The sequence below is a fragment of the Arachis hypogaea genome, chromosome 7 (assembly GCF_003086295.3).
Source record: "Arachis hypogaea cultivar Tifrunner chromosome 7, arahy.Tifrunner.gnm2.J5K5, whole genome shotgun sequence".
Taxonomy (NCBI): Eukaryota; Viridiplantae; Streptophyta; class Magnoliopsida; order Fabales; family Fabaceae; genus Arachis; species Arachis hypogaea.
In genome coordinates, this window is record NC_092042.1 from 38,086,784 (window position 1) to 38,108,509 (window position 21,726).

Consider the following 21,726-nt stretch of genomic DNA (forward strand, 5'->3'; position numbering starts at 1 on the left):
TATACTCCCTCTGCTGGGAGCGCTGGCACGCTCTGTGCATATGAACCCCTGCCACTTTTTGCTTTTGTGCGTGCGCACGCACACATGACTCTTTTCCAAGTAAAAATAAAATAAAATAAAAAAGAGTGTTCTGTGCGTACGCACACTTCTTTATTCTCTCTCTCTATTCAAAGCGTTTGCACACCCTTGTGCGAGCACACACCTTCTGTTTTCCACATTGTCTGCATACGCAGACATGTTTGTGTGTACGCACAAGTGTTGTTTTGGGCAAAATTTTTATTGCACTTTGAATTAAGCCCTAACACACTTCTACCCCCTCCACCCCTCTCTTCTCTCCCTTTTACCTTATTTTCTACCTATCCTAGTTAGTTTTATTTGCATTTCATTTTGATTTTAGTAATTACATTAGTTTTGGTTTAGTTGTTTGTTAATTAAATAAGTTGCAAGTGTTTGCTTCATGTTTATTGGGTTGCTTCTTGTTTAAAATCTGACAAATATTTTCACTAAGCATTAAGTCTTTGTTTAATTGCCTAGTGAATTGTGAGTTTAATTCATATGTTGTAGCTACCATATGCGTTTGACTATATCCTTATTTGGCATCTTAACCATGAATTATGCACTTTTACTTTAGTGAACTGGATTGAATTACTTGTTCATCATGATTTTCATATCAATATAATCACATAATAAGGCACTTGTTTGTTTTTAATGCTTTGCATTTGTTTGAGTGACTTAACTTGATTCTTATCAAACTTGTCACTTTTTGCAACAAGTACCTTTACCATGTGACTATTTCATTATGTTTAAGGATGACCAAGTATTTTTCTTTTCATCATGGAATTGGTTATTGTTTGTTGTGCCATTTTATTATTTATTTTGCACTTTCACTTGTACAATTTCAACAATATCTCAAAGTTTACTTCAGTTTAGTTGTGGTTACCTAGGTTTGTTTTTGTCTTAATTTTTGCTTATCTTTCCTTGCAACCTAGGCTACTTAATTAAGGAACATGCTATTTCTTTTGATTGTGTAGATACCATTTTATCCGGTCAATGTGTGTGTTATAGACTGTACACACTTAGAATACACACATTATCGTTTATCATACCACACTCATATGAACTCTTCCTCAATTCTTCTTGTTTATTTGTTTTATTCAGCAGCTTGAGTCCCAATGCCCACAAGCGGAAGGTGGAGCCTCAGTGTTTTTCACCCCTGGAATGTGTGCATGCACGGTGGACCATGCAACATTTAAGTGTGGAAGAGGATCTGTAATTTTTGGGGCATAAATTTCTCTTTCTTGACACTTTGCACTATTTTCTAGTTTTGGTAATTTTATTTTGTGTGAATATTTGTTTAGAATTTCATTTTATTACACTTTGCTTAGTTTGCTTGTATATATCTTAGCTTGCTTATAGTTCTATAGTAGTAAATATTTGAATTTGCATGTTGCATGGCATAGGAAATAATTGTTAAAAACAACAAGGAATTTTCAAAAAATCTCTTTTAGGGCATTCCATTGATCAGATTTGAAAACTTATTTTTCAACTTGCTTGAAGTATTCTTCTTATGGAACATAGAAAAGAGTTTGAACAACACACAAAGTGAGATTTGAACCTTAATAGACGGTTGCACATTTTCAACCACAAATTTTGTTCTTGTGTGATATACTCCTTTATGATTGTGATCTTAGATTTGCTTGAATCTTTATGTCTTATATTTGGTGTTTTGAATGCATCTATTATGATTGAGGCCGTTTTTGAAATTGAACTCATTTAACCCATATAACCAACCCTTACATCTACCTTTGTAAATCACTTTTGAGCCTTTAATTTTCCTTTTGTTATAATATTAAGCACATCATTCTCCCTAAGTGAAAAACCATTAATGTTCATGAATTGTATCTTTGATTAGTTTGGGTTAAAGAGTGTGTGTTACTCAAGTGTGAGAGGGAATTTGTGGAGAAACATTGGTAAGAAGTTGACATTAGGTTTCATTGTAAAAATTTAAAAAAATGGAAAAACACTCATGCATTTATTACTTAAAACATATGCATCTCTTCTTGACAATATAAGAAAAAAAATTTTGGTGTATATACTTTTTGAAAAAAAAGGGAAAAGAAAAGAAATGATAATAAGAATGAAAATAAAGAATGCATATGTGTGTGAATTAGAAAGAAAATGCATGGGTGAATGTGAGAAAAAGGATAAATATGATGTTAGGTTGTTTTCTTTTGTGTACATAGGTTAATATAGAATTAAGTGGGATGCTTGAGCTAATCAAAGATCCAATTTACTAAGTCCACTTAACCATATTAATCCTACCCTTACCTTAGCCTCATTACAACCCTCCAAAGACTTCATGATATTTTCATTCATACATTAAGTATTTGTTGATTGTTAGATGACTAGAAAATCCTAGAAAACATGATTAAAGGAGAATTGAGTGATTAAGCCCTAAACACTGAGCGATTATAGTGTATACACATCCGGTGAGGGGGTTCAATTGCTCAATTCTATGTTTCCATCCCTTATCGTGTGTTTTCTTGCAAGTTGTTGAAATTAATTTTGAAAGCTTCAAATCAAATCTTTAGACATTGATCATATTGCTATATTTTCTTGCTTTAGCCTTAATGATCTATTTTGGATTGATTGGAAGTCCATTGTTTGTTTTTGCCAAACTCAATAGGAAACCATAATATAGATATAGGTAGTTAATATTTAGCATAGTTGTATGCCTGTAGGTAGTTGCATTGAATAAATTGCTTGCCCTTTTAATCCTTCTCCTTTGGTTGTGATTAGCAAGAGGACATGCTAGTGTTTAAGTGTAGGAGAATTGATGAATCCATATTTGATGATAATTTTTTGTTGAAATTGAGTGGATTTCATCATGTAAACCTACATTTATTCCCGTAAATAGCATGCTTTTGAGTTCTCCTCCTAAATTATGATTGATTGTGAAAATATGCTCTTTTGTGCTTAATTTGATTAATTTTAGTCCATTTGCATTCCATTCAAGATGTTGATATATTTGTTGAGTGATCTCAGGGTTTATCAGAAAAGGATTCGATAGAAGAAGTGAAGAAAAAGCATGCAAAGTGGAGAATTCATGAAGAAATGAGCATTTAGAGGATTCAAGGCCACGCGCATGCGTCATCCAAGTGTACATGTGAAGAGGAAATCTATCAGTGACGCGCACACATCGCCCACGCGCACGCGTGACATTGGTCATGTGACCTCATTAAAGGCCAAACGCTGGGGGCGATTTGTGAGCCCTTCCAGGCCAAAATCCTTTCTGAACTATTTGAGGCCAAAATCAAGAAGGAACAAGGGAGAGCAATTAGGGCTAGTTTAGAAACACGCTTTAGGTTATATTCTAGAGAGAGAAGCTCTCTCTTCTCTCTAGAATTAGGGTAGATTAGGTTAGATCTCTCCTAGATTTAGGTTTAATTCTTGTTTTCATTTAGTTTTTCCTTGCCATTTATTGTTCTTGCACCTTTGTTCTTTAATTCTACTTGTTATTTCCTTTATTTTGTTCCTCTATGCTTATGACACTTTGTTACTTTTAATTTTAATTAATACAATTCATGTTTATATTTCTTATTGTTTAATTTAGTTATTATTATTGTTTTCTTGTAATTGGTAATTGTAGAATTTATATTTCTTGCCATTTTACCATACTTTTATTTTGTACCTTCCAAATGTTTGATAAAATGCTTGGTTGAATTTTAGAGTAGATTTTAGCACTCTTGGCTTGTGGTTGAAGACTTAGATGACCTTTAGTCATTGATGTCCGAGACTATTTGTGATTAGGATTGTTAGTTGGTTTGATTTCCACTAACGCTAGCTTCTTACTAAGGTAATTAGTAAGTTAGCTATGACTTGTGGATTAAAATCAATTATGCCCTTTTGACTTATCCTCGATATTAGGGTTAACTAATTGGGATTAATTCTTCATAATTACTATGCTTGTGGTCAAAGGCTATGATAGGAAGCCTTGAATCTCAATCCTTGCCAAGAGGTATTTTTAGTATTTGAATTCCCTTTTTTATTGCTTTAATTGCTTTTATTCAGTCTCTTACATGTTTATTTACTTTCTTATCATTCACATTTCTTGTTTGTTGCCATCAAAATCTCCATTTTTTCATTGCCAATGATTGAGCATTTCATTGCAACTCCTAGGGAAGACGACCCGAGACTTAAAACTCCCGATTATTTTGTATTGATTGTGACATCCTTGAATTAAAGTTTGATATTGGTCAATTGTTGGGTTTGGATTATACTTGCAACAGAGATATTCTATTTTGTGAAATTTCAAACCCGCTCTAGGCCACTCCATCACTGAGCTGGTGTCTAACTTAGATGAGTGGGCATTAAACGCCCACTACGGGGTGTCCACGCTGCCTTGATGCTCCCTTGGTGTCATTGAACGCCAGTCTTGGGCGTTCAACGCTGGCTTCAGTCCTTTTGGGGCGTTGAACGCTAGAAAAGGGGTAGTTTGGGCATTCAACACCCAGTTTGGGCAATCATTTCCAAAAAAAAGTATAAACTATTATATATTACTGGAAGGCCCTGGAAGTTAGCTTTCCAATACCGTTGAAAGCTCATCAATTGGACCTCTATAGCTCCAAACATGCTTGTTTGAATGCATGGAGGAGGTCAGGATTTGACAGCATCTACACTCCTTTCTTTGTCTCTGAATCAGGCTTTGCCAAAACTTACCGAATTCACCCAAAAATCACCTAAAATCATAGGAAAAATACAAAAAGCTCAAAATAGTATCCAAAAAGTGAATTTTGCACTGAAACCTACTAAAACACAATAAAACTTAACAAAATATACTAAAAATACTAGGAAAATAGCATCAAAAAGCGTATAAAATATCCGCTCATCAGATAGATATTTGTAATGAAGGTTCTGAATGATTAATTTAGACCGTTGATTAGATTTAATTCTATCCATTCATTAAAGAGATGGATGGCTATAAATAGGAGGTAAGAGTTAGAGTTTCAGTGTGTGTATGAGTCATAGGTGAGTCATTTGTAACAAATACTTGAGTAATAACGTGTTCTTTCCACCAAAGCTTCCTTTTCTCTTGTGTTCTTAGTTTTTTTGCTAAATATTGAAGATTAGACTAACTTGATCTTAACTCAAGAAGTTGAGTAAACGTTAATGTCTTTACAATAGCATTAAAGTGTATCTAAGGCCGTAATATATCCAACAAGCTTTTTATTTTCTATTCAGTATAATAGACTTTGCAAGTAGTAAATTTTATTCAATCTGTATCACTTACATTAAGGAAAAATATTATAGCATGTTGGACTAATGGGTTTCGGTTATTTGCCTAATTTTTTATCAATTTAATTTAATATTATTTTATAATTTATTGATTTTTAAATTAATTTTTTAAGACAAAGAATTAAGAGATTCAATTAGTATTGGTGTTATTAGATCCAAAGTTTTAACCTTTGAAGTGGTAAGCAATTATAATTTCTTGAATCATGTTTGAAAACTCGAATAATATTTTCATCCATTTAATTTAATATTGTTTTATATTTGTTACTTTCTTAATTAAATTTTTCTTTTACTAAAAAAAATATATTCAAACATTCAATAAGCATATATTGTAATTTTTTACATTTAATTATCATTACTATATTTAATATGAGTGGTAGTGGATGGGGATGAACTTACCAATTTTTTTTACTAAAAATTTGAATACTCAAAAACCAAAATCCAAATGCCTCAACAATGCCAAGGCCAAGAAATCTTTTTTCACCGACAAGAATATCAAGGCTGTGAAGGTTAAGGTAGAGAAGGAGAAAGAAAATGTGCTTGATGATGAAAATGACAAGCTCAATATTGACCCTGTTGCCTCTTATATCTATGTGTACCTTCGAAAGATGGAGGTAAATTCTAGTCTAAAAAAAATTGCACCTTTTAATATTTTATGTAGGTATTTTTGGGGTGGGTCTTGTACTGATTCTGATGAGCGTTGATTTTTTTTTCAGTTGGAGAAGAATAGAAGACCGAGGATTGATTACCTTGAGAGGATTCAGAAAGATGTAACTGCAAACATGAAAAGGATTTTGGTGGATTGGTTAGTAGAAGTTGTAGATGGTGATTGAGTGAAAGTGGATGTGGTGGTGATAGTGAGAAAAGAAGAGAGAGAAAGAGTATTTTTGTTATTTAAAAAATTAAACTGTCTAAAAATATGATTTTAAAATTACGTTAAGTTTTAGAAATGATCTTGTATGTATAAAAAGATTAGAGACAAAAAAAAATTTTAGCTTACATTTAAAAAACTAAAATCATACTTAACCCATTTCAACACGCTACAACAAGTATAAGAGAACTAGCCATTAACCACATAGCTTTACTAGTTTTTATGTTTAGTTTTTGTAAGATTCTTGTGGCTAATTTTATATAATATAATATTTATTTTCATAAATTACTAAGTGTTATATTCTGAAAATATTATCAATATATATCTCTCATATATAAATATTTATTTTTATTATTTATTTCTAACATATTTTCACAATATTGTATTCATTATGAATTTCTTTTTGTGTTTTCTTTTTTTTTTTTGGTCATAGAATTTCTTCCATCTTTTGTTTTAGATTAAAAAACAATTTCTAACCATAAAAATTTTAGATCCTAATAAGATTGACCACTTAAAGATTTAAACTAATTTGATAACCATCAAAGTTTAACCCTATTTGACAATTCGACTAGACGCTAGTTTTCAGGTGACACTATTTATTAGATGTCTTACGTGATAAGCAAGGTTTAGAAAATCGGACCGGTCATCAAACCGCTCTAGTCACTGGTTCACTGGTTCACTAGTCTAACCGGTTCAACTGGTGGTTCAACCGGAAAAACCGTTTTAGAGTAGACTAATAAAGAAATTATAAATATACATCCTAAAATATAATTATAGTCTGATACAAATCTTAAAATATCTTCGAAATTAAAAACACTACATAAAATATCATCAACCAAATACATATGATCTTATCAAAATCCAAACTCAAAAGTTAAATAGTAATAAAAGCATATGTAAATATTAAATCCCAACATCATGGTTTATCAATTATCAAAATCCGCAAGAACTTGTTGCAAATCTGCTTCGGTGGGATGATCTTCACATTCATTCCCACCCTGATCAGCAGAAGAAAGAGATGCAGCATAAAGACCACTACTACCACCGCCACTTTGATATAAATCAGCATCAATTTCACCTAATAAAATAGAAATGTTATCATTATATTATAAATTAACAACATTCTAATAAATCATTAGAAACTAAATATACTATACTCACGCAATAAGTCATCCACATTACTAGGAAGATCAGGCTCTTTCTCTACAACCTCTTCAGTCACCCAAAAGTCAACTTGACTGATACTTTCATAATCAATTGGATCATGTTGTGTCTTTTGCTTTCTTTTTTCTTTTTTCTTCCTAAAAAGTTAAATACAATATATGGAGATTTAATAATTTATAAATTTATTATGATAAAGATTACAAATGAAACAATATAGTATTTCATGAAACATATATTACCTGGATTTAAGACGCAAATTAGGTAACATAAACAATGTCATTCAGTCTATCATGCTCCAATCTATTTCTTCTTTTTGTATGAATCTGGTCAAAAAGGCTCCAATTTCTCTCACACTCAGAAGAAGCAGATGCTTGGCTAAGAATGCGAACAGCTATCTTTTGTAGACATGGAGCAGAGCCTCCGAATAACCTCCACCATTCATCTACCAATTATAAAACCATAACATATTATAAGATATTAATTAAGAACATAGGAGCATAAAACAAGTTACTATTGATTAAACAAATATTCAACCATATTCTTACCAGGCTTAAGTTCAGATGCAGCTGGAATAACTTCTTGTCTATCAAAACTTTCCTTCCGATCTCTATATAAATGTATTTCTTTCATTGCCTGAACTGAATCCAAATTGTTACACTTGCAATACAAGGTAACAAGATCAAGCAAACCTCGCATAACATCAGGTGTTTCTTTATAATTTTCATTAAAAAAGAATTTAGGATTCAAGAAGTAAGCTGCCGCATGAAGATCTTTCTTCAAATGCTTGTCCCATCTTGAGTTGATAATATCTATGTACGGCTGATATGCAGTCTTAGATTGCCTAAACATCTCCTTAATTGCATCTTCTGCCCTTAGCATTCCTTCATAAACATATCCTAAAGATGGGGGGTCATCAGCATCAACAACCCTCAGCAAGTAAATCAGAGGGCTCACAAGTTTACATACAGTAAAGCAATCGTCCTAAAATTTGGCATCCAGAACAATAGCACTCACAGCTCTACCAGTAGCACTCCTTCCTAATTTGTGATCAGTAAAAATTGAATCTACAACCAATTGTTGCAACTCCTTTTTACGGTCAAAGATGCTCTTCAATGTAATAAACACAGTTGCAAACCACTGATAAGATACACTTCGGCATGGTTCTAAAGGTTAATTTTACCATTCTAACCCTAGTGTCGTCTTCTTCTTCATTTGGTGTGATCTTGATTGAAAATTTTATTTTGCAAAATCTGAGAAAACCCTCACTCTTCTCACTCCCGTAACCTTCACTCTTTTCACTCTTCTCACTCCCGTAACATTCACTCTTCAATGCACCTTCACTCTTTCTTAACCTTCTCTCCCTCTCTTATCCTCATAAAAGGTGCAAAGGAGAACTTGTAAATTTCATTTCATGTTAAAAAAATAACATATAGTAGCCATAGAATTACACTGAAAAAATCTCAACAAAGTTATAAACGTGACAAAAAAAAAAAAAACATCATCATAATTATTAACAATATCTAAAATTAACCATTATTTACATCAATCAAAGTTTCCTGTTAATTGGAAAAATAATAAAAGAAAAAAAAGTTACTTAGCCCCCTCTCCCTCCGAATTAATCACCATTTCCCTGCAATATCTCCATTCCAAATATTATAAGAACAAAAAAGAGAAACACAGATTACTTAGCTGAAAGTAATAAAAAAGTCCCTGAAAAAGGATAAAAAATAAAAAAATTAAAATCCCAATCAATTGTTCGTATCCTTACCCTCTCCTCCAACATTATTATTCCTAATTGAAGGAATGAACTACCTTCCTTCTATGGTGAACTAAAAAGCTGTACGCATTCAACTTTGGGAGCGGGAGGATGTTACGGCACTTGGGTAGAGTAGGATGTAAGGTGTGGATAAGTTGGGTGTTCTTGCTCTTGATCAAATCTCTCATACACTCGTGTTGCTGCTGATGAATGGCACCAGCCGCGAGAAGAACAACACTAGCTATCCAAGCTGAGCTCAAAGAACAAAGAGCGGGCAGTGAGCGCCGGTGCGATGAGGCCACTGGTAAAGCTTGTGGCAGAACAGAGGTCTGGCATGACAAAGAAGGATGATAGTGTTGAACAGAAAATATGGCCACTGGTTCATTTTTATGAATATTTTAGAATAAAATTATTATTTGTAAAATATAATTATATTCTATTTTATATAAACATGAATATATAATTTTTTTGTTATAATGGGATTAATTTTCTGTTATAAAAATACTATAATAGAATATATATTTTATAATTTTTGTTATGAATATACTAATAAATAAATAAATATTTTGATTTTTTGAAAATAAATATGTAAATATTTATAAAATATATTGTTATTAAATATTGAAAAAATAAATATTTTGATAAATAAATATTATTAAATATTTTATTTAATTTCGGGAAAAAATTATTTATATTTATTTATTTAAAAAAAGAAGTGTAAGTATAAATATTTATTTACAATATTTAAAGAAATAAATGTTAATATATAATTTTTTATTGTTTTTCTTAGAATGGAATTATTATTTTTCTGTATGTTTAATAAATAATTTGAATATTAATAAATAAATAAATATTTTTTTGAAAATAAATATGCTAATATCTGTTAAATATTTTAATAAATAAATATTATAATAAATATGTGAATATTTATAACAATATTTATATTGATGTCGATTTATTGTTTGTCAGAATAATTATTTATTTAAATTAATAAATATATTTTTGTGGAACCAGCCTAATAGAAATTTGATTGTTCGTAAACTGGATCCGCCATAAACATAGAATCCGATGGTCGAAAACTACTTACGCTCAACGGGATATTACCACGTTTTTAGGATTGGAGTGATAAGAGGATTTTACCTCTTATTAGCGGTGGTAGAAAGGTGGAGACCAGAAACTCACACCTTTGTATTGTCGGTGGGTGAGGTTACTGTGATATTGGAAGATGTCGCTCATATATTTGGCCTACCCATTGATGGAGAGCTTGTGAGCGGATGGACAGATAGTAATACCAACTTCATACAGAGCCAAAGCATCGTGAAATTTGGTCGTGAACCAGAAGTCAGTAGTTCTTCGAAATCCTATATAAAGCTGGGTTGGGTTCGAAGTCGTATCAGAGACGCAGAGCCGTTGGACATTGAGGAGTCCATTAGGAGTTACATCAGATGCCAGATTTTCTATTTGTTGGGTTTGACCCTTGATAAACCACTATTTCATGGTTTATCTTGTGCTCAATTGAGTGGATTTTATCAACTATTTACCCACTTATTCATACTATTTGCATGGTTTTACATTTGCCTTTCTAATTATGTGCTTTGATTGAAAACATGCTTCTTTGGCCTTAAGTTCCCTATGTTTAATCCTCTCTTATTACTATTAGATGCCTTGATATGTGTGTTAAGTAATTTCAGGGATTACAGGGCAAGAATGACTTAGAGGATGGAAAGGAAGCATGCAAAAGTGGAAGGAATACAGGAAGTTGGAGAAACTACAAAGCTGTCAGCCTGACCCTCTCGCACTAAAACGATCATAACTTGAGCTACAGAGGTCCAAATTACGTGGTTTTACTTGTGTTGGAAAGCTAACGTCCGGGGCTTCGATTTGATATATAATTTGCTATAGTGGCCATACAGATAGGTGACGTGAATGCGTCATACACGTGGATGCGTCGCATCTGCGAAAATCAGCGTGACAGATTTCGCAAACAGCGAATCCTTGACTATTTCCGGCCCAATTTCAAGCCCAGAAAACACAGATTAAAGGCTGCAAAGTGGAGGAATGAAGGAGACTTCAGATCATGCTATTCATAATTCACTTTTTATTATTTTTAGATGTAGTTTTTGAGAGAGAGGTTCTCTCATCTCTCTTAGGATTAGGATTAGGATTCCTCTTAAAGGATTTAAGATTTATTTTTATTCCAACTTACAATTTTCTTCTGAATTCCAGGTTTAATATTCCCTTTACTTATTTTCCTAATTTAATTTATGAACTCTTTTATATTGAATTTGAATTTATGTTTAAACGTAGTTTGATTGCTTTATTTACATGAATGCTTTTAATTTAATTTAGATATTTTTCCTTTTGGCTTTGGTTGATTAATTAGTGACTCTTGAGTTATCAAACTCATTGTTGATTGAAAATTGGAATTCTTCAAGAATTGATTCTAGATCCAATAACTCTAACTTTTCCCAAGGAAAGACTGGGACTTGAGGATTCGAATTAATTCATCTACTTGACTTACCTTCATAGTTAGAGGTTAACAAAGTGGGAGAAAAATCCAATTCTCATCACAATTGATAAGGATAACTAGGATGGGACTTCCAGTTCTTATATCTTGCCAAGAGATTTTATTATTGTTAATTTATTTTACTTGTCATTTAAATATGCTTGTGCCCATTGCCCAAACTCCAAAATCCCAATTTACAAACTCATAACCAATAATAAGAGCATACCTCCCTGCAATTCCTTGAGAAGATGACCCGAGGTTTAAATACTCGGTTATCAATTTTAAAGGGGTTTGTTACTAGTGACAACCAAAACTTTTGTATGAAGGGATTTCTGTTAGTTTAGAAGCTATATCTACAACGCAAATATTTTTATAAATTCTTTACTAGCAAAAATCTTAACGTCAAAATGGCGCCGTTACCGGGAATTGCAAAAGTGTGCCTTATTATTGGTTATTGTAAATATTTTTCAAAAAAAAATTATATTTTTTTACTTGTTTATTTGCTTTCTCCTTTTCCCCCTTATTTCTGATAACTAATATGAATTCTCACCCCTCTCGCTTTGAGTTTGGTTCTAACTTTGTTGAAGCAAATAGAAACCACAGCAGGAATGTGCATCAAGGTTAGACCAATCAAGGATGGATGGAGCCAAGAGGATCTAATCAACCCTTTAGGCAACAACACCCTCCAAGATATCATGGACAACGACCATTCCACAACGCTGGTTGGCCAGATCTTATCCCCATGCCTTCACTGTCAAGGTAGGCTGATCCTCATGGGGCGAATATTTTATACGCTTTTTGCCATCATTTTCATATAGTTTTTAGTATGTTTTATTCAAGTTTTATTAAGTTTTCATAGGTTTTAGTGAAAAATTTACATTTTTGGATTCTAATTTCAGTTTATGGGTTTTTATGCAATTTCAAGTAATTTCTAGCTGAAATTGAGAAACTAGAGCAAAAGTCTGATTCAGAGGCAAAGAAAGCACTACAGATGCTGTCCGGATCTGACCTCCTTGCACTCGAAAGAGCTTTTCTAGAGCTACAGTTATTCAAAAGGAGTGTTCTTAATGGCTATGAAAAGCTAACATCTAGAGCTTTCTAGAAATTTATAATAGTTTATATTTTGCTTCATAATTGAAAGCCTAAAACTGGCGTTCAACGCCAGCTTCCTACCCTGTTCTGGCGTCCAACGCCCAAGGGAGAAGAGACCAGCATCGAACGCCCAAAAAGGACCCCCTAGCCAGCGTTCAATGCCCTAGAGGCCTCCTAGCACGTGGATCTCAATCAAGCTCAACCCAAACACTCACCAAGTGGGCCACAGAAGTAAATTTTAGCACTAAAAGTCTGTTTTACCCTTCTTAATGTAATCCTTTGTCATTAGTTTAGTATTTAAAGACTTTTACACCTCTCATCAAGTGAGGACGCACACTCAAGCCATATTTCATTTTTCACATTGTATTCTCTATCAGTATGAGTTTCTAATCCTCCTAGGTTGAGGGGAAGAGCTCTGCTGAGTTTCATGGATCAATAAAAGTACTACTGTTCTATTTCAATTCGTGTCTGATTCTCTATTCTAAGATGTATCTTCGTTCTTCATCTTTTTGAATGCGCTGATCCGGCACAAAGTTATCTCATTCTACATGGGTTCAGAGTGAGTCTTTCATCAGACAATGATGAACTACTAGCTTGATTATACATCTCTTAGATGGCTAATCCACGACTTCGTTGGGGACTTCTCGAGACTCCAGTTCAGCCGAGGTACGGGGAGATTAGAGTCCTTGTGGTAGAGGCTAGAATCAAAGGCGCAGCATTCCCTGATCCAGAAGATTCGATCTTGTCTGTGGCGTTTTGAGTAGGATCACAAAGGAGAATGGACTGCATGAGCTTCACCCTCAATCAGATTGGATCCGCACTAACCCTGGGGTTCAGATCTGGAGAAGCATTGGCAACCTCTCAACCGGCGTTGATCACATACAGCTTGCCATAGAATAAATCATTCACAATTGAAGAAGACAGTAAGACTGGAATTAATCCAGAAGAACAAAGTATCTCCAAGCCTTAACCATCTTCCATTCATTGCATTCACCATCAACTGAGTAACGATATTTTTATTTTCTTTTTGTCCATTTAAACAATCAAACAACCATTCTATCCGCCTGACTAAGATCTACAAGATAACCATAGCTTGCTTCAAATCACAATCCTCGTGGAATCGACCCTGACTCGCTTAGGTATTACTTGGAAGACCCAATGAACTTGCTGGTTCAGTTGTGCAAAGTATAATTCCGCGCACCAAAAGCCTGGAATTGTTCAAGTTTTGACAACTAACGGATTATCATGTTGTTTAGATTAGTTAATTTCCTTTTCTTTATAGGTTTAGTTTTATTTTATCTGAGTCTTTTATTTTCTTTTCAAAAAAAATTTCAAAAATCTTTACTTTTCTTCATTAATCTTTATCTTTAGTTTGAGTCTTTTATTTTTGTTCTTGTACTTGTTTGAGTCTTTTTCAACTTTCTTGAGTCTTCTTTCAAAAAATTTTCAAAAATAGTGTTTTTTGTTTAAGTCTTGTGTCAATATTTAAGTTTGGTGTCTTCTTGAGTCTTTTCTTTATAATTTTCGAAAATTGTGTCTTTGGTTCTTAAAATTTTCAAGTTTGGTGTCCTTTGCATGTTCTTGTTTTCTTTAAATTCCTTAAATTTTGTTCTTAGTGCTCTTCTTGATCTTCAAAGTGTTCTTGTTTTTCTTTTTGTTTTGATCTTAAAATTCTTAAGTTTGGTGTCTTTAGGTATTTTTCTTTATAATTTTTGCATACTAGGTGTCCTTATATCTAAAAATTTTAAGTTTGGTGTCTTTTGTGTGTTTTTCTCTTTCTTCATTAAATTCAAAAATCAAAAAATATATTTTCTATCTTTCTTTCACATTATTTTCGAAAATTTCAAATTAAATTTCAAATTTTAATTTCAAAATCAAAATCATATCTTATCTCAAGTTCAAAATCAAATATTTTTCAAAAACCAAATTTCAAATCTTATCTTTTTAAAATCTTTTCTTTTAGAATTTGATTCTTTCTTATCTTATCTTTCTTTTAAAGTTTAAATTTCAAATCTTTTTAAATTAAAAACTACCTTTATAATTTTGATTTCAAATCTTTTTAATTTAAAACTTATGTTTTCTTAACTTTCTTATATTATCTTTCTTATCTAACTTATCTTTTTTTTTAATTCAAAGCCTTTTCTATCTTATCTTCTTTTAAATTTTAATTTTAAAATCTTTTCAAATCCTTTCAATTCTTATCTTATCTTGTTGACTTTTTCAAATATTTTCAAAATCAAATCTTTTCTAATCTTCTATCTTATCTTGTTTTCAAATCTTTCTTAATTAGGGACTTGTTTTCTCTTTCTTCTTTTTCAAAACTTCCTAACTAATTCCTCTCTCTTCTAATTTTTGAAAATTCTTCTTCTCTTTCTCTCTCTTCTTTTTCAAAATTAATCAATTAATTTTCAAATCTTTTTAGTTAATTAACCTTTAATTTCAAATTTAATAAATAAATAAAAATAAAAATATTTTAATTCTTGTTTCTCTTTTTACTTCTAATATTCGAATTCTTCTTCTCTCCTCTCAATCTTCATTCTTCTTTCTTCTTCACATCTCATAAGGAGTCCTCTATTCTTGAACAGAGATCTCCCATTCTTCTTCTTTCTTGTTTTCTCTTTCTTGTTTATGACCAGGAACAGAGACAAAGAACCTCTCTTTGATCCTGATCCTGAACCTAAGAAAACTCAGAGAAAGCGTTTGCAACAAGCTAAAGCACAACATTCCGGAAGAAATCTCTCAGAAAATTTCAAACTAGAAGCAGAAAACATGGCAGCTGAACCTAATCATGAAGGGGAGGCAAGAAAGGTTCATGGTGCTTACATCAAGTCTACCTCGACTTCTATGGCAGAAGTATCTCTATATCTGCCATTGGAGCTAACAACTTTGAGCTTAAACCTCAGTTAGTCTTTCTTTTACAAAAGAATTGCAAGTTCCATGGACTTCCACTGGAAGATCCACATCAATTCCTGTCAGAATTCTTGCAAATCTGTGACACTGTTAAGACCAATAGAGTAGATCCTAAGGCCTACAGACTTATGTTCTTTCCCGTTGTTGTTAGAGACAGAGCTAAAATATGGTTGGATTCTCAACCAAAAGAGAGCCTAGACTCTTGGAAAAAATTGGTCAATGCTTTCTTAGCCAAATTCTTTCCTCCTCAGAAGATGAGCAAAATCAGAGTGGAAGTTCAAAACTTTAGATAAAAAGAAGGTGAATCCCTCTATAAAGCTTGAGAAATATACAAGTAACTGATCAGGAGATGTCCTCCTGACATACTCTTAGAATGGTCTATCCTAGGAATTTTCTATAATGGTCTGTTTGAGATGTCCAAAATATCACTGGACAATTCTGCTGGTGGATTACTCCACCTGAAGAAAATGCCTGAATAGGCAAGAGAACTCATTGAGATTGTCGCTAACAACCAATTCATGTACACTTCTAAAATAAACCCAGGAAATAATGGGGCAAATAAAAAAAAAGAAGTTCTTGAAGTAGACACTCTGAATGCTATATTGGCTCAAAACAAGATCTTGACCCAACAGGTCAACATGATCTCTCAGCATTTGACTGGAATCAAGTTGCAGCTAGTAGCACTCACGAAGCTTCATCTGAAGAAGAAGCTTATGATCCTAATCAACCCACCATGGAAGAAGTGAATTACATGGGAGAACCCTTTGGAAACACCTACAATCGCTCATGGAGAAATCATCATAATCTTTCATAGAAGGATCAACAGAAACCTCAGCAAAGTTTCAACAATAATCAAGGTAGAAGGAACCAAAACAGGTTCAACAACAGACCACCATTCCCATCTTCTCAAGGGCATATGGAGACCCCTAAGCAGAGCCTCTCTAACTAAGTCACTATAGTCTCCAACCTGTCTAAGACCACTCAAATTTTCATAACTGAAACAAGGTCCTCCATCAGAAATTTGGAGGTACAAGTTGGTCAGCTAAGCAAGAGGATCCCTGAGACTCCTCCTGACACTCTTCCTAGTAACACTAAAGTGAACCCAAGAGAAGAGTGCAAGGCCATCACCACATAGGCTAAGGTCGAATCTAGAGAGATTGAGATGGCATTGAATGCCAGTGAGAAAGATCTCATTGGGAGTTCAACGCCCAAAATGGCCAAGAGCCAGGCGTTAAACGCCAGTGAAGAGCATATCACTGGGTGTTCAACGCCTAAACTAGTAGGGGCTCTGGCGTTGAATGCCAGCAAGGACAGCTCTACTGGGCGTTCAACGCCCAAAATGGTAAGGGAACTGGCTTTGAACGCTGATAAAGGTATACATGATGGGCGTTCAACGCCCAAAGAGCCACCAGTGCTGGCGTTGAACGCCATTAATGGCACACCATCTGAGTGCTCAATACCCATGCAACAAATCCCTATCCAAGAACTAAAGTAAGCCAAGGCTCATATAGAGACCATAGAGGTTCCCTTGCATGCACTCCAACAGTGCAGGAGTTCTGATGAATACTCATCCTCTGATGAGGATGAGGATACTAGGGAAGAGTAAGTTGCTTGGTACCTAGCAGCTCTCATGAAGCTAAATACCAAGTTATTTGATACAAAACCTTTGGAAGAAGAACCTCCAATGCTTACCAAAGAACTCAATGCTTTGGCTCGGGTGAAGCTACCTCAGAAGCTTCCAGACCCTGGATGCTTCCTAATTCCTTGCACCATAGGCACCATAACCTTTGAGAAGGCTCTGTGTGACCTAGGGTCAAGTATAAATCTCATGCCACTCTCTGTAATGGAGAAGCCAGAAATCTTTGAGGTACAAGCTGCAAATATCTCACCAGAGATGGCAGACAAATCAATGAAGAAAGCATATGGCTTAGTAGAGGATGTCTTGGTGAAGGGTTGAAAACCTTTACATCCCTGTAAAGTTTATTATCTTAGACACTGGAGAAGATGAAGATGAATCAATCATCCTTGGAAGACCTTTCCTAACCACTGCCAATTCTATCATTGATGTAGCTAAGGGAAAACTAATTTTACAACTAGGGAAGGATCACATCTTGTTCAATATGCCTCACCCTAACTATCCCTCTAAGAACAGAGAGATAACTATGCAATACTTAATGTTCCAACCATCTCTTTCAGTGTAGAGCTTTACTAAGACCCCAAATACCAATTCTAAGTTTGGTGTTGGGTAGCCATTAATAAGCTTTGAGCACAAAGGTACAAAGAAGAAAGTGCCTAAAGGCTGGAGGGACAAGAAAGTCCCAACTGAAGGCCTCTCACCTGGCATGAGAGTTGTCTTCACCAAGAAGCCAGTCATACCACTGATAAACCACTATTTTATGGTTTATCTTGTGTTTAATTGAGTGGTTTCATCAAGTCTTTACCCACTTATTCATATGATTTGCATGGTTTTACAATCCCTTCCTAGTCTTGATCTATGGTTGGAAACTTGCTTCCTAAAGATCTTCAATTTGTGTATTTCAATTCCCCTTTATACCATTCGATGATGTGATCCATGTGTTAAGTGTTTCAGGCTTTACAGGGCAGGAATGACTTAGAAAATGGAGAGGAAGCTTGCAAAAATGGAAGGAACACAAGAAACTAAGGAGATGACCAACGAGCATCAACCCGTGCGCATGGCTCACGCGAGCATGCGGAATGGAGAAAGTCACAGCGACGCGTGCGCGTGCCTGATGCATACGCGCGGATTGGAGTCTGCACGAATGACGCGTTCACGTGGACGACGCGTATGTGTGACAAGGAAAATTGCTGAATGACACGTACGCGTGATCGACGCGTACGCGTGACCTGCGCGATCTGCAGAAATAACAGAAAATGCTGGGGCAATTTTGGGCCGCGTTTTGACCCAGTTTTTGGCCCAGAAACACAGAATAAAGCCAGGGAACGTGCAAAGACTCAACACACATCAACACACATTCTCATTAGGATAGTTTTAGGATTTTAAGATCTGAATCTAGATAGGAACTACTCTTCCTCTAGGTTCTCTTTACATTCATAGTTTATTAGTTCTAAACTTTTTGCTTTGGATATGAAGAGTCATCACCTCCATTGAAGATACTATTCTAGTTTGTTTCCTTACTTGCTCTTTTATTTATTCCATATTCTTAATTCTTGCTTAAAGTGGTAGTTGGATTATTTTCATGGATTGTTGATACAGAGGATTACTTTTATTTTTAATTAAATTTTCAGTCTCTATTTTATTTAATTTATTATATCTTCTTCTTATATTTTTCTGAGTATTATATTCATGTCAATGGAGTAGATTCCCTACTTGACATGGGGGTTGATTAAAACGAGACACTTGAGTTGGAAGACTTAGCTGAAGATTAAACTTGAAGTTGTTGGCTAGTTCTATATTTACTAATGCTAGACCTTCCCAAGGGAGAGGACTAGGATTTGTGAATAAGAGTTAGCTCAATCAGTTGACTTCTCTTTATTTAGTAAGGGTTAACTAAGTGAAAACAACAACCTTTTTGATACTACACCTAAGAGATCCCAACAAGGATAGAACTTCCAATTGATCATTCTCCCAGTCAAGGCCCTTTATTTAGAATATTAATAATCATTCTTAGTTTTTATTTCTTTAATTTACAACTATTTAATTGCTCATTATTCAACTCAACTCTCTTGAAAACCCCTAATTAATAAATTAGCATTCTCTCTGCAACTCCTTGGGAGACGACCTGGGACTCATACTCCCAGTATTTTATTTCTAAATTTCGTGACAACTCTTTTAAATTGATACATGGAATCTTCATTGGTTAAGAGCTATACTTGCAACCCTTTTCCTCTATAAACTCTTAATCGGTAGTTTTTCGCCACGTCAACCACATACAGTGAGTCGTGTCCTGTCTCTAGAGCATGTAGAGCTCATCCAAGAGAAGACAGGAAGAAAGTTCACTGTAAGGGGCAAAATTCGGAGCCCATATTGATCTCCGTAAGGAGCTAACTGTCAATCTAGTGATGTTAAAGAAGCGCTTGTTGGGAGGCAACCTAACCCTATTTAGTTATTTCTATTTTTTAAATTCATTAAGTTTATTTTTCTTTAATTATTTCTTTAGGTTCATGATCATGTGCAGTAGTCAGAACAGAGACAGAAAGGTTCAGCATTGAAAATAGAACACTCTGGATGGAGTGTATTGCTGGCGTTGAATACAAGCCAGGGGCAGACCCTGTGGGTTCAATGCCCAAAATGGCAGCCTTGCTGGCATTGAATGAAACGCAAAATTGTGATTTACACTTTTCATAACTTGAACAATTCTTAGCAATGGCTCCAGAAACTTGGTGCACACTACTATGGTTCACTCACATTCTTCACAACTTCACACAACTAACCAGCAAGTGCACTGGGTCGTCCAAGTAATAAACCTTACGTGAGTAAGGGTCAATCCCATGGAGATTGTTGGTATGAAGCAAGCTATGGTCATCTTGTAAGTCTCAGTTACAATAAAGATCAATAAATGGTTAGGGAGTTTTCGAAAATAAAGATCAATAAAGCATAAAATAAAGATAGAGATACTTATGTAATTCATTGGTAGGAATTTTAGATAAGTGCATGAAGATGCTGTGTTCCTTCTGAATCTCTGCTTTCCTACTGCTTTCATCCAATCATTCTTACTCCTTTCCATGGCAAGCTGTATGTAGGGCGTCACCATTGTCAATGGCTACTTCCCATCCTCTCAGTGAAAATGGTCCAAATGCTCTTGCCACATCACGGCTAATCATCTGTCGGTTCTCAATCATGTCAGAATAGAATCCATTGATTCTGTTGCGTCTGTCACTACGCCCAACAATCGCAAGTTTGAAGTCCGTCACAGTCATTCAATCCCTGAATCCTATTCGAAATACCACGGACAAGGTTTAGACTTTCCGGATTCTCAAGAATGGCCGCCAAAGGGTTCTACCTTATACCACGAAGATTCTGATTAGGAATCCAAGAGATACACGCTCGATCTAAGATAGAACGGGAGTCATTGTCAGGCACGCGTTCATAAGGACAAATGATGATGAGTGTCATGGATCATCATATCCATCAAGTTGAAGTGCAGCGAATATCTTAGAATAGGAATAAGTTGAATTGAATAGAAAATAGTAGTAATTGCATTAAAACTCGAGGTACAGCAGAGCTCCACACCCTTGATCTATGGTGTGTAGAAACTCCACCGTTGAAAATACATAAGTGATCAAGGTCCAGGCATGGCCGAATGGCCAGCCCCCAAAGTCTAAGAACTAAATGTCCAAAGATAGATACCAAGATATATTCCAAGATGAAATTACAATAGTAAAAAGTCCTATTATACTAGACTAGTTACTAGGGTTTATAGAAATAAGTCTAAGTGTAGAAGTCCACTTTCGGGGCCCACTTTGGTGTGTGCTTGGGCTGACCTTGAGCTTTACACATGTAGAGGCTTCTCTTGGGGTTAAACGCCAAGTTGTAACGTGTTTTTGGCGTTTACCTATGGTTTGTGACGTGTTTCTAGTGTTTTACTCTAGAATGCAGCATGGAACTGGCGTTGAACGCCAGTTTGCATCGTCTAAGCTCGAACAAAGTATGGACCATTATATATTGCTGAAAAGCCCTAGATGTCTACTTTCTAACGCAGTTGCGAGCACACCATTTGAAGTTCTGTAGCTCCAGAAAATTCATTTCAAGTGCAGGGAGGTCAGAATCCAACAACATCAGCAGTCCTTTTTTAGCCTAAATCAGATTTTTGCTCAGGTCCCTCAATTTCAGCCAGAAAATACCTGAAATCATAGAAAAACACACAAACTCATAGTAAAGTTAAGAAATGTGAATTTTGCATAAAAACTAATAAAAAATCCCTAAAAGTAGCAAGATCCTACTAAAAACTACCTAAAAACAATGCCAAAAAGCGTATAAATTATCCATTCATCACAACACCAAACTTAAATTGATACTTGTCCCCAAGCAACTGAAAATCAAATAGGATAAAAAAGAGAATATACTATAAATCTCAAAATATCATTGAAGATTAGTTCTAATTAGATGAGCAGGACTTGTAGCTTTTTGCTTCTAAATAGTTTTGGCATCTCACT

At 34.5% G+C, this 21,726-nt stretch overlaps 1 protein-coding gene and 1 long non-coding RNA gene across 2 annotated transcripts; both read right to left on the reverse strand.

The window, feature by feature from the left end:
• Positions 1 to 6,924: 6,924 nt before the first annotated feature.
• Positions 6,925 to 7,455, reverse strand: LOC112704059 (uncharacterized). The gene is made up of 2 exons (XR_003154753.3): positions 7,325 to 7,455; positions 6,925 to 7,241 (listed from the first exon to the last, which is right to left on the reverse strand). It is a non-coding gene; the product is annotated as an uncharacterized lncRNA (long non-coding RNA).
• Positions 7,456 to 7,565: 110 nt separating this feature from the next.
• Positions 7,566 to 9,424, reverse strand: LOC112701391 (uncharacterized). Its single transcript, XM_029288199.2, has 2 exons — positions 7,873 to 9,424; positions 7,566 to 7,769 (listed from the first exon to the last, which is right to left on the reverse strand). The coding sequence occupies exons 1-2, from the start codon at positions 8,204 to 8,206 to the stop codon at positions 7,585 to 7,587; spliced, it is 519 nt and encodes a 172-aa protein (XP_029144032.2). The 5' UTR covers positions 8,207 to 9,424; the 3' UTR covers positions 7,566 to 7,584.
• Between the last annotated feature and the right edge of the window lie 12,302 nt (positions 9,425 to 21,726).

Bases quoted from the DNA above. Each gene is read 5' to 3' on its own strand.
- LOC112701391 (XM_029288199.2), bottom strand. From the start codon at position 8,206: ATGCTAAGGGCAGAAGATGCAATTAAGGAGATGTTTAGGCAATCTAAG. The intron at 7,770-7,872 runs GTAAGAATATGG...TATAATTGGTAG, and splicing joins TGCATCTGAACTTAAGCCTG to ATGAATGGTGGAGGTTATTC.